General features: G+C 46.0%; 1 protein-coding gene across 1 annotated transcript in view; it reads right to left on the reverse strand.

Annotated features, from left to right (window-relative positions):
* The window catches only part of STAB1 (stabilin 1), a gene marked incomplete at its 3' end in the record, with an annotated part of 476,721 nt that overhangs the window by 381,215 nt on the left and 81,358 nt on the right, over positions 1–14,148 (reverse strand). Inside the window, exons 14-15 of the mRNA XM_082266286.1 lie at positions 10,663–10,776; positions 6,665–6,718 (exon numbers count right to left, since the gene is read on the reverse strand). Of these exons, the coding sequence (XP_082122412.1) occupies positions 6,665–6,718; positions 10,663–10,776 (168 nt within the window). The remainder of the gene's footprint in view (positions 1–6,664; positions 6,719–10,662; positions 10,777–14,148) is intronic.

Below are 14,148 nucleotides of genomic sequence, written 5' to 3' on the forward strand. Positions count from 1 at the left end.
GGAATAGCAGTAGAGTATACAACCAAACCCCAAAAGAGGGGCGGGGGCGGCGACTGTCGGAGGACTCAGAGAAAGGAATTTTACAGGTAAGATTTTACAAAAATTCCGTTTTCTCTTACGTCCTCCGACAGTCGCCGCCTCTTCATATTCGTCACATATGGGGACGTCCCAAAGCAGTGCAAACATGAGGGGTGGGAAACGCATCCGCGCCGAAAGCCAACGCAGTCTCCGCATCAAAGAAAGGAACCTTACCAAAGGAAGGAAACCAGCTGGGCAACAGCAAAAAACAAGTGCTCAACAGGAGCAACAACCCAGGAAAAGACAAAAAACCAGGGGATACAAAACTTATCCCAACAGCCAGGAGTCCCCAACAAGGGACCCTAGGGAACAGCCGCACTAAGAACCTTGCGGCCAAAGGAAGCATCCGCCGATGCCTGAACATCTACTTTGTAGAATTTTGTGAAAGTGTGCACGGTCGACCAAGTCGCCGCCTTACACACCTGGGCTACAGAAGCCCCATGACGACAGGCCCAAGACGTACTCAGAGATCTAGTAGAGTGCGCCTTCACAGGTACAGGGCGAACCTTCCCCTGCAAAGCATAGGCCTGTTCAATGGTCTGCCTGATCCATTTGGCGATGGTAGAGGCCGAAGCCGCCATGCCCTTCCGAGGACCCTCTGGAAGAACAAACAAGGAGTCCGTCCTTCGAAAAGACTCAGTCGATTTAAGGTAAACCCTTATCGCCCGAACAACATCCAGAGAATGCAATCTCACCTCCTTTGGATGTTTAGGCTTCGCGCACAACGAAGGCAAGACAATATCCTCATTAAGATGGAATTCCGAAACTCGTTTCGGAAGAAACGAAGGATTAGGTCGCAAGACCACCTTATCCAAATGAATAACCAGGTACGGAGACTTGCAGGACAAAGCCGCCAGCTCCGACACTCTGCGAGCCGAAGTGATCGCCACCAAAAAGGCGACCTTTTTGGACAACATAGACAACGAGATCTCCCTGATCTGTTCAAAAGGAGCACGTTGTAACACAGATAGAACGAGATTCAAGTCCCAAGGGGGCAGAGGATCCCGCCTAGGGGGGACCAGATGCCGCACACCCTGAACAAAAGTGCCAACCAAGGAGTTGGAAGCCACGGGACGTTGAAACAGAACGGCCAGTGCAGACACCTGACCCTTTATCGTAGCCAGCGCCAAACGCTGATCAACACCCGTTTGAAGGAAAGACAGCACACGGGAAACCGAGTACGTGCGGGGTGAAAACCCCCTGGACTCACACCAGGCAAAATAGGCCTTCCAAGTACGGTAATAAACCTTCCCTGAGGAAGACTTCCTCGCGTTGATTAAAGTATGAACGACCTCTGGAGAGAGACCCCTCTCCTTCAGGACCTCGGTCCCAACAGCCAGGCCGTCAAAGTCAGCGACTGTAAAGCAGGATGGTATATCGGTCCTTGAGACAGTAGATCGTCTCGAAGAGGCAGACGCCACGGGGCGTCGACCGCCAGATTCACGAGGTCTGCGTACCAGGACCGGCGAGGCCAGTCCGGTGCCACAAGAATCACCGTGCTGCGTTCCGAGTGTAACCTGCGAAGGAACCTGGACAGCAACTGAATCGGTGGAAACGCGTACATCAGCCTGTACTGATGCCACGGGGCCACTAACGCGTCCGACGCGTCTGCCCGAGGGTCGCGCGTCCTTGCCACGAACCTCTTCACCTTGTTGTTGAGACGAGACGCGAACAGGTCCACATCTGGAAGACCCCACTTCGCGCACAACATCTGGAAGACAGCCGGGTGGAGAGACCATTCCCCCTGATCCAGGGTCTGGCGACTCAGATAGTCCGCCTGCCAGTTCTCCACCCCCGGAATGTGAACCGCCGTTATCGCCGGGACATGAGTCTCGGCCCAAGACAGAATGTCGGCCACTTCCCGAGCCGCACGGGCACTCCTGGTGCCCCCTTGGTGGTTGACGTAGGCCACCGCCGTGGCATTGTCCGTCTGCACCCGAACCGGGCAGCCCTGCAGCCGGTCCGTCCAGCGATGAAGACAGAGACTTATCGCACGCAATTCCAGAATGTTGATCGGAAGGGAAGACTCCCCCTCCGACCAAGTCCCCTGGGCGGACAGAACGCCCAGAACTCCACCCCAGCCCGACAGGCTGGCATCCGTGGTGATTACCGTCCACGAGATCGGACGAAACGACTTGCCCCCGGACACCAACGGGGACTGGAGCCACCACAGAAGGTTTCCTCTGGTGCGATGACTCAACGAGATTTGAAGATCCAGAGATTGAGTTCGCCCGTCCCACCTGGACAGGATCTCCTCTTGGAGACCCCGCGTGTGAAACTGGGCGAATGGAATCGCCTCGAAGGCCGAGACCATCAATCCCAGACATCTCATACACGTCCGCAGAGACGAGTGCGGAACGTCCCTAAGGGACCTGACTTCCTCCTGGAGAGTCCTGAGTTTGTCTTCCGGCAGGAAGACCTTCGCCTGCACTGAGTCCAGAATCATTCCCAGATAGGGAAGACGAACCGACGGACTCAGTGTCGACTTTGGAAAATTTATCGTCCAACCAAACTCCTGCAGAGTTTGCATCGTGACAGACAGGTCCTTCTCCAGACCCTGGCTGGTCGCAGACCGAACCAGAATGTCGTCCAGATACCCCAGGACAGAAACGCCCTGGGCCCTCAATAATGCCAGAACCGGTGCAAGCACCTTGGTGAAGACCCGCGGAGCCGAGGCGAGACCAAAGGGCAACGCCACGAACTGGTAGTGATCCTCCGCAATGGCAAATCAAAGGTATCTCTGGTGACCCTCGAAAATGGGGATGTGAAGATACGCATCCTTCAAATCGATGGAGGCCATGAATTCCCCCGGAACCAGGGCAGCCACCACCGACCGCAGGGATTCCATGTGGAACTTGCGAACCCGCACAGAGCGGTTCAGAGCCTTCAAGTCCAGAATTGGACGGACCTTGCCCTCCTTTCTGGGCACGGTGAACAGATTGGAATAAAACCCCCGAAACCTGTCCCGATGAGGCACCGGAACCACCACTCCCTGAGCCCTCAGGTCCCGCACCGCCAGGTGCAGGTCCCTCAAGCGCTCTGGAGACAGTTGAAGATTTGAGGGAAAAAATCTGCTCTCCGGCCGAGAGAGAAACTCGATCTTGTAACCAGATCGAACGATTTCCTGAACCCATCTGTCCCGCACACGGGCCAACCAGGGCTGAAGAAAACCGAGCAAGCGTCCCCCCACCCCAAAACTGGGTGAGGGCGCCCCTTCAGGCCGAACTGTTATGGGCTGCAGATCCGGATTGGCCGGACTTCTGTTTACCAGACCAGGGCTTCTTCTGAGAGCCTTGACCTTTGAACGGTTTGCCCTTGTAGTGCGGCCGAAAGGCACGAAAGGACCCCTGAGGGGGCCGAAAATTAGCATGCTTCTTCCCAGAAGCCCCCTTAGCCTTGGGGAAATGGGGCAAGAGAGTGCTCTTACCCCCGGTGATCCCCTTAATCAACACATCCAGGGACTCCCCAAAAAGGCGAGACCCATCATAAGGTAGATTGGCTAAGGTCTTACGTGAAGATTGGTCCACCGACCAACATTTTAACCAAACCAGGCGGCGAGACAACACCGCCACGCTGTGCACACGTGCAGCCAACGGAACCAGGTCCAGGTCCGCATACATACAGATACATGACACCCTGGTGGATTTGATCCACCATATCCAGGGTCGTCGGCGAGGCCGAGTCGGCCACTAGGACGCGCCTAAGCATCTGCGTCCAACTTGCGATCGCCTGGGCCGCCATGAGAGAAGCAAACAGAGCCTTAAGCATAGAACCCGTAACAGAATAAGTATGACGGGCAAGAGACTCCAGTCTCCTATCCGTGGCATCACGGAACACAGGGGAATCCTCTGCAGGAATCGCAGTGGCTTTGTTCAAAACCGCAATTGCGTGATCCACTGGGGGAGGCACACACCACCTTTCATCAGTGGAAGGCGAAAAAGGATAACGCAGCTTGAATCTACTTGGTACCGCAAAAGGTTTGCGCAGATTGCGCCATTGGTCCTTAACAGCGCGCTGAAAATCATCATTGCAGGGAAAAACCTGCGGCGTCCTGCGTTTTCTCTGCGTCCCATAAGCCGCCAAGGCAGCGGGGGGACACACTTCGTCCTGCAAACGCAGCGTTTGCTTAATGGAAGCAATCAACTCATCCATGATTTCAAGCTCTTCAGGCGAGCCAGGGGGAGAATTATCAACCCCCTCAACTTCAGCCTCCACCTCAGACCCCACTAGATCAAGAGAGGAGCGGGACCCCGATAAGGAGGCCCCCGCCATAACAGCCCCATCACCTTCACCCTCAGAATCAGAGGAAAGAGCAACTCTGGGCCTTTTAGTAGATTGAGCAGCCACCAGCATCTGCACCTGAGCAGCAAGGCCAGCCACAATAGTGGCTAAATCCCCCCCTGGGGGGGAAACAGCGGTCCCCTGGCTTTCCACCAATGCTGTAGGAAATTTGCCCTCCTGAGAATCCATTGCCCCTGTAATGCCAGACAACCTTTTAAGCAAGCGCGGCAAGCGCAGCCCACCGCACCACACTCAAGCACAATAAGACCCCCACAGGGAATATGCAAACTGAACACAGGCAATGGATAGCAAGAACAGAGGGATAAAACCTGAGGAGACCCTCGCCGCTGCTGCTGCCTCGATCGGTGTTCCTGGAAAGAGGAAGTGATGCTGCCAGGGCGCTCTATGTAAGCCTATGGAGGCTACAAGAAAATGGCCGCCATGCATGTAAAACATGCGGCCGGAGCGAGTGTAGGCAAAATGGCGTCGTTTGGCGCCGAAACCGCCGCTCCACAGTGCATTAAAACACACATTACATTCCAAAATCAGAATACATGTCAGATCGCCGCAGCGATCGCTGTATATGCCCAAACATGCCAAAAAAACATGCCCCACAGCACACAGCTTCTCACACTGACCAGCCTGACACACACAGTGTCATACAGCTCCCCCCCCCCCCTTGCAGCCCACAGCATGCAGCCGAGAGATAGGGAGACAAGCAGTGTGAATAGAGGCAGGTTACACAGTCCCAGACTGACACCCCCCCAGACAGACAGGTCCCCACATAAATACACTTACCTCACATGGCGTGGGGGACCCGCACAGGCGAACAAGCCGCTGCACATGATGGCAGGGAGAGTCGCATTCAAGACGCACACAATGGAGGTTAAGAAACCGCACAGCGTCCAGTGAGGTAGCCACCTCACCAATCATCCCTGCACCGAACAGGGATGGGTCGTTCACTGTGCCAGGAGCGTTACCTGGCTGAACGCTCGATGGCAGACTGGGAAGCCACTGACCCACGACCTGCGACCAGGGGGATCAGCCCGAGACCCAGTCCGCATGATCCTCTTCATCCGAAGAACTAACTAACGCTGACAAAATAACAGCTAAGTAAAGGTAGAGAGAAAACTCAAACAAAATTTTAAAAAGAAGAAAGAGTCTGGGGCAGAAAGTCCCAGCACAGAGAGAGCCAGCCACTCCTGACAAGCTAGACATTAAAACTGAGATATGGTTGCAGGAAGTAGGAGGGTATTGACTGAGGGGACCACCCCTTGAGGGTGGGATATGTTAAAAGCTTTATTGTTAACATATTCTGTTGCCTAGCTACTCCTTCGGAGCAAAGTCTAATACCCATATGTGACGAATATGAAGAGGCGGCGACTGTCGGAGGACGTAAGAGAAAAGGGTCATGTTTGGTCGGATACAGTGTGAATTCAGCCATACAAAGTGTATGGCTGAATTCGCATCCGCACCTCCGATTGTATGTAATGAAGGAGCAGTGCGATCTGAATTACATGCGATCGGTGCACTCACAAAAGTGTGAACCGGCGGACCTGTATTCCTTAATGAGCTTCAAGAAACTAATGTTAAAGGAAGAATAAAATCCTGTTTTCATTATTATACAACAGGAGACACAGGATTCAGTTATTTTGATAGACTGGGACGTTTAAAAGCAGTCCCACTGAGGGGTGGGCAACACAGCAAACAAAACACTAACAAGTCCACAAACAAACGCAATAAATAGGGAGACAACCTGCAGCTCAAAAGGCCTGCTTGAAGGACCTTACACCCAAAGCTGTTATCCACCTGATATGTTTTAGAAAATGGGAAAACAAGATGTTTTCACATTTTCACATGACATCACTTCCGGGTACTCGGCGGCGCCAAATTCAAAGAAATGGAGACTCGGTCAGATGGAGGCGGTGCAGATGAAGACCCGGTCAGACGGCGGTGGTGGGGCAAGCCACGAAAGGTGGCGGGAGGGGGGGGGGGGACGTCCCCTCCCGCTCCTGTAAATGACAGCCGAGCGGCTACTCAGCTGCATTGGTTGTCATTACAAGACAGCCGACCGTCGGTTATGGACACTGGTACCAGGGTGATGCCTCTAGCTGCAGGCATCACCCGGTACATGCACTTTCCCGAAATATAGGCAATATTGGTAAATCAAAAGGCCGATTACGATTTTTCGGGGAAAGTGCATATCGGCTTTGCCGATAATCGGTCGATCCCTAGTATAAACTTTTTTTTTAAATGTTTTCTAAAACACAAGTCTATAAAATTAATGAGATACTAATATACTTACGGAGGCTACAGAAGAGATGTGATACTTAACCAATTCCAACAGTTTGTGTTTAGCCTGAAAGAGTAACAATAAGTTTTACAAGTACAGATACATAAAAACTGAACACATTTTTAACATCCATTTCATCTGCGACCTTTGAACTGCTAGTGACATAAGAATTGTCAAGTTTATTCTAAGTGATATTTTAGATATAGGTGGAGCCTTGTTGGCTGAGTCAGCCCCTGGCCATTTATAGGTTTTGGATATTCCAACAGTGACACCTCCCTGTCATAATTCTCTCTTCACCTGAAATATTTAAGTGTTTGTTTTTTTCTTTTCTCCATCTTCTCCTATTATGATCTCCATATTTGAAAGCAGAAAATAAAACTGGATGAGTGGAAAGTCCTCATAATGACCACAACAATGGTATAAACCCAGAAACATAAGTATGAATGTCTTATAAATTGAATCCCCCAAAATTTAAATACATTATCAAGTCGTTTAACTCTGCACCATCTACTAAAAACTAAAATAATCTTTACCATTTAAAGCTGTCACTCTCATAGTATATTTTGTAAGGGCATATAAACACAAGTTGTATGCTGCATGGTCGATGAACACACACAGAACTGTATTCTGTTAAGGCTACAGTGAGCCCAGGCGGTGTTCATATTTAAATAGTCGCAAAAGTGCCAGTGTAGCCAGTTTCCAATTAATGGAAGGCCAATAAGAAATCCTAGGAAATATATTGTTTATTTTTTTGGTCAAGCAGAAGTCTATACAGCAGTCAAAAACAAAATAATTGGCGCAAAATAAAGCCGATTATGTCTTTACATCGTGACCAGGAAGTGACGTCACGTCCTGTCGGGGCTGCTCCCATGCGTTTCACAGACCAGGGAAACCACGGAAACCACCCAGGAATCCCTCCACTGTGTAAGCCAGCGGGGATATCACCACCCAGGACCCCCAGGACTGCGATGTTCAGATGTCCCATTGATTTTACATGCTTTTATCAAGCAAACCCTTGTGAGTACGTTTTTATTATACCCACATTAAAGTTGCCTTACTGCTGCACTTAAAGGTGCTGTGCTTTTCTCTTCCTTCAACAGCAGTCAAGCTGCGCTATAGGAATAGAGTATAATTGTATACTTATCTTAGGAACACTGTATTTACTCCCGTTTGTTTTCTGGGCCTGTAGAGCTCTAAATCGTTTTTCTTTACTCCTATACCAGCTCCATAATGATATACTATATTATACTATACTATACATTAAAGCAGTGGTCCTCAACTCCGGTCCTCAGGGCCCACTAACAGGCCAGATTTTAAGTATTACCTTGGGGAGATTCAGACTAGAATACTGCAATCACTGAGCAGCAAATTATATCACCTGGGATGTATTTCAGTTATCTTGCAAATCTGGCCTGTTAGTGGGCCCTGTAGGCCAGGGTTGAGGACTACTGCATTAAAGCACTGAACTCAAGGGAAAGATCTAAACTACCATAAGAGTGGGGTTTTACTTATCCTTATTACTTGCTCCCCCGGCAGCCGGTGATCACTTCTTTTCTAGGAAATGGGCAGGCCTCTGCTGTCCTCACATACATTGCAGGACTGCTGGTCCTGCATTGTACGTGATGAAGTCAAAGTGTGACTGATGGATGAAACGCCTAAGAGAAAAGGCTTTGTGGGCCAGTAGCATAGAAATAATGAAAAGATTTTTACAATTTTCCCTATAATGTACGTAGGTATATATCTACAACAACAGAATTCTAGCATGTGCATCCTACTTTTGTCTATGCCAGTGTTTTTCAACCTTTTTTCAATCAAGGCACCATTTAAAATTATGGACAGTCCCAAGGCATTCCATTCTAAAATGTAAAAAACTATTTGAATTGTTTTACATAATGCGGCAGCATTGACACATGTACGACACCCAACATTAGAGGCAATTTATTCTTCCAAAGCAAATACACTTTTCCACACTAGTACCGACTGGTATTCCAGTGTTTCTCCTCTCCCTCAGTTTCTCTCCTATCAGCTAATGTGACCCCAGTGTTGACGGAGGGGGGCAGGGGAGGGTCAAACAAGGATGCTGTGCAGGCGATTAACACCCTTCTTATCAATACTGATGACATCATTGGTTGTTAGGACGCTGGTGGCCTCTAAGGTTGAAATGGTGCACAATAAAAACCTGTGGCTTTGTGTCACTAAAAGGCAGTTTTGATTCGCCTGTTGGCTTGTATACATTTTTGGGCAATTTTTAGGCATTTTGCCAAGGCAACCCTGAAGAAACCTCAAGGCACCCTGGTTGAAAAATGGAACACAGAATTGTGTAAATTTAAAATATATCTAAAAGTAAGGGGAAATACCCTCATAGAATGTTGTCATAATTGTCTCCATTGTAAGATTTCCTGTCTTTTCTTGTTTTTAGTGGCAACTGGAAATGTTGTATTTAACCTCACTTTTAGTCCAGGTGACATTGTTAATCAGGGCATTATAAGTAGAACTACACTGCATATAAGTATCACAAACCTAAAATGCTAAATTAATTCATTTTTTAATATTCAAGGCAAACTCACCCATCCATACATGTCTCCATGCTTTATTTTGCTGATCAATTACTTTTAAAAACACCCCCTAGCTTTTCTGGCAGCGACCATCTTGAGTAAGGGTAGATGATTCATGTAGCATTTACTTCATGGGATCCATCTGCCCTTAGCTCAGGCATGCAGGTAGGAGGGTGTGCTTAGATGAGAAAACCCCTCCTCCCCACCTGAAGACTCCTAGGATGTCTGACATTATTTGCCTAGGCATAGAAACCAGGAAGTAACTAAAGAAATTTGAATAAAAAGGTTTAAAACAAGCAAATATGATACATTTTTCTACCCATTTACTAGTGCTAGCAGCATAAGGATTAAAAATAGCTTCCATTCATGACATTGCTTACTGTGTGATTGTCCCACAGCTATCACAAAGTACCTGGGCCAAACACAACACCCTGTACCATGTGATTAGCTGTAGCCAAACACAAATCACAATAGTATGCAAGTTGTCATGAATGAAAGATGTTCTTGACAGCTAAAATTGTTGCTTATAACAATTCTCATCACTATTCTAAGCAATAGCAGTGTAAAAAAATAAATCCCAAAAAAGATTTTGGGATTTACAAAAAAAAAAAAAAGTTTAAGGAAAATTGAATAAAAAGTTTTTTTTTTTTTTTTTCAACATACTGTCACCAGTCAATATCCCTGATCACTACCACACCAGTCATGATATCGCTGTACTGCACTGGTGACAGTATGTAAAAATAAAAAAAAAAGCGAAAAAAAAAAATGTAAAATGTCTTTATATATCTATTATATTAATTTATATTTTATATTTGTTATTTATTCATTTTCAATAAATTGTGACAAAAACTTACGCAAAAGTCATTTGATAACGCCGTACTGCACTGGTGACAGTATGTTAAAAAAAAAAAAAAAAAAAACATTTTCCTACTTTTCTCTTTTTCCCCGAAAAAAATTGTGACAAAAACTTACATCTTCAAAAAACTCGCCCTGCCTCTTACTAAATACCTTGCACTGTCTACTTTCCAAAAAGGGTTAATTCGGGGTGTATTTGTACTGTCGAGGCGTTTTAAGGCCTCAAAAAATGAGCACATCAGAATTGAACAATTTTCAATACAGTATCTCACAAAATTAAGTACATCCCTTTACATTTTTGTAAATATTTTATTATATCTTTTCATGTGACAACACTGAAGAAATTACACTTTGGTACAATGTAAAGTAGTGAGTGTACAGCTTGTATAACAGTGTAAATTTGCTGTCCCCTCAAAATAACTCAACACACAGCCATTAATGTGTAAACTGCTGGCAACAACATTTGCCAATTAAAGCAGCACAGTGCTGAATAGCAAAAAAAATGCCCTGCTTATAATGGAGGTAAAACCTTCCAGAAGTCAAGTGGTTGAATTTTTTATATAGCAATAAAAATAAATACATTTAAAAAAGGATTCCTACCTGGGTCAAAAGATATATCAATCTTCCATCTCTTAAAGAATCCACAGCCTTGTTACTTGGGACAAAAACAGTGAAGGAGCCATGTCCATTTAATATTGGGGGAAGATCACAGTTCTGCAAACACAGAGATATGTTTTGTCTATGCAGCTAACTTTTACAATATTGAAACAGAAAATAAAGGATAAGGTAGAGGTAGATGGTAATAACCTAGACCAGGGATGTCAAACTCAACTTAAGCCCCGTACACACGCACAGATTGTTGGCCGTAAATTGTTGGCCAACGTCCGATCTGCCGATTGTAGGCTTGTTAGTATGATGCTTCCGACAACCAACTGCGAATTTTCGGCTGAAAAAAATGTGGTGTGCATGCTATAAAATTTTTGTTGGCCAACAAAGAACGGCCGATTGTTCGTCAGTCAGTACAGATTTCGGCAGACAAAAATCAGATGAGCAAGACTGGGCATGCTCAGAGAAGAAAAAACACACTGAAAGTCAACCATCACATGCCATCACTTCTGAAGTTGGTTTTTGTTGGCCAACAAAAGTCCAGTGCAAGTCTAGAGCACATTTCAACCAACAAACAACACTGGACAAAAGTTGGCCAATCAGTTGGCCAACAATCTGTGCGTGTGTATGGGGCTTTAATTGCAGCCTGCATCAACATTATGGTTGCCCTTAAAGAGCCAGCTGTATCTGTTGGACTATATACATTTATCCAGGGTTTTTTGTTTTATTGACATGCATGAGCAATTGGTACAATTTAGGTTATTATTCACACAATTTTTGAATGCAGATTGTCAATTCATTTAGTAAATCAGCCTAATTTTGTTGATTTAAAAAGCAGAGATATGGCTGTGCCTTAAAGTTTCATTCAAGCAGGCACTGGTACCCGTCCTGCATGCACGCTGCCTTTGTTTTGGCACCTTCATTCACCCCAAGCTGCATGCAGGCAGCTTATAGAGGTGAATGTAGACTCAGTCACTGCACAGACACAGCCACTTGTCAAAATCTGACAGCCATGCAGGTGCGGCTGCATGACCCCGAATGCACACTATCAGAGTTGGAGGTCATGCAGCTACTCCTGCACGGTTGTCAAAGTTTGACATGCAGGTGTGACCATGAAGCTGCTGCATCTGCATCCACTTTTATAGGCTGCCTGCACATAGCTTGAGGCAGATTCGCACACAAAAACAAAGGCAGCCTGCACAGTATATGGGGGTGCCAGCACCTGTTTGATAGAAGCGTAGAGTAAAAATAAGCTCTGCAAATGTATTAAGCAAATGCGCTTTATACTCTGTCACATTCAGGAGTCCAAAGCTGCCAGAGCCCAATAGTAATCAATGGGCAGCTGTTTAAGAAAAAAAAATAATTCCAGGAGGAGAGGTAGGTCGTGTAATCCATCATATGGCTCTTTTCCACTGCATGGTACGGCTCGGTTTGGTGCTTTTCCACTGCATGGTACGTGTTAGAACGGTTAGGTACGGTTTGGTACAGCGGCACTTTTCCACTACATGGTAAGGCTCGGTACGGTTCGCTTAAACAGAACCACCTTGGTTGGGGTTCCAAGCGGGCCGTACCTATACCATATGCCACAATCCTTTGCATGCAGCCTTGATTGTTTGTCACTACTAGCCACTGATTGGTCAGAGAATCGTTGTAATCCCACCCATTTACTACTTTAGTGGAAAAGCAAACTGAGCCGAGTAGAGCCTATACAGTGCTGAAACGCGCCGACTTGTACCACGCAGTGGAAAAGCAAACTGAGCTGAGCTGGGCCAAGCAGTGCCGAGTGTAGCTTAGCCAGTACTTGCAGTGGAAAAGTGCCAATAGTGACATAGCCTTTCTCTAGTTACATCTACTATTTTAGGTGAAAGTTCTATCTACTATTTTAGGTAAAGAGAGCTCTGTAAGATACTGAGGTTGGCATAGTGCAGCCCAATTTTTCATGAATGAGTTAGCTGTGGTATGCAGTAGCCATGCACAGTGTAACAGAGAGTGGATAACGATAAATGACCCCCTTAGTGTAGAGAGAGGTAGAGCTTTAAAAAGTTAAATACTTTAAACATGAAGAATTAGCCTGAGTGTGGCCTGAGAGCTGAATTATTGGTGTTTTTTGGTGTTAAATACATACAATGACAGGAAGTGTTATTCATAGGATTAGCGAGAAAAAAAAAATACAAACAATGCAACCACCTCATCAAAGGACAGGTAATATGCAATATATATGTAGCACCCAGGTCAATCACACTCAGCAGTGCTGTCGTGTTTCTAGACGCATATAAATAACCCCCTCCCGGGTGGGGTTTGTAAAAAAAAGCGGGTACAAAATATGTACAAAATAGCATACAAAAATTATGTTAATACCATAACTTATTGCACAATAAATATAGTCTCTCAATTTATCTTATTGGTGCAAGTGTCCTCATTAAGGGCGGTTTTTAAAAGTTCATAATTGAAATGATGTTCAAGGATGTTATTGATAAGTCCATGTGAAAGCTATTTGGCTCATAAGACGCAGATGTCGATTGGTGTGGAGAGGAGAGCAGTTTTAATGTATATACAAGGTGCTGTTTCCCATTAATATCATGTGGGTGCCCACTACCTGTGGGGGGGCGCACAAGCGGTGTGGTGGCGGAAGTTTTGATTTATTGAACATTATTTCAAGCACCGGGAAATTAAGATCTTTTAAAAACCACCCTTAAACTTCTTTAAAGTGGAAGTAAAACCTCCTATTGTTTTAAGCCAAAGAAGCTGCCATCTTGGCCTCAGTTTGATCTTCAACTGCCATGACGCTGCGCATGTGATCAGTTATGACACCAGCCATTGGATGGTTTGACAATTTGGTTGAGAACACAACTAATATGGCAGCCCGTCACGTGCCGGAAATGTAACTGGTTTTTGAAACTGTTAAATCAATGGGTTTATTTCCACTTTAAAAACACGCCTAAAGCTGTGCTTTACACATGTGTTTAGGCGTGTCAAGAGTTTGAGCATTTATCCATTCCACTAGCTAAAACGTTCATTTATTCTAGCTATTGGACTGAATGAACACTCAAGTGCATCGCTAAGCAGGCATGGCATTCAAGTGCCCTTAGACATCTGTACAAGTGTTTAGTCACATCAAGCAATTTTTCTGTCCTGAATGCACAAGTGATGGGTGCTTTTTTCAACCTGCAAATTTTCTTTTTCAAATACGCCTGTAAATGGTTATGTGTTTATGGACACATAGCTAACATAGAGGTGCTTTTACAGGATGAAAAAACAAAAAAAAATCGTCAAATGCCCATAAAAGTAGCAATTTTTAAACCCAGTGTGCATGAGGCCTTGCATCTCACTTCCATCACAATCCAAAATAAGGGGTTCATTTCTCATTTAGGATAGCGAGTGGAGCCATACAAATCCTTCATTTATAGCCCTGGGTGTGTTCTGTATGTCCAGTGCAGCTGGTTTATCGCACTGATACAGCCTAATGTTTTGAAGACATTT

The sequence above is a fragment of the Pelophylax lessonae genome, assembly GCF_965119305.1.
Source record: "Pelophylax lessonae genome assembly, chromosome: 8".
NCBI lineage: Eukaryota > Metazoa > Chordata > Amphibia > Anura > Ranidae > Pelophylax > Pelophylax lessonae.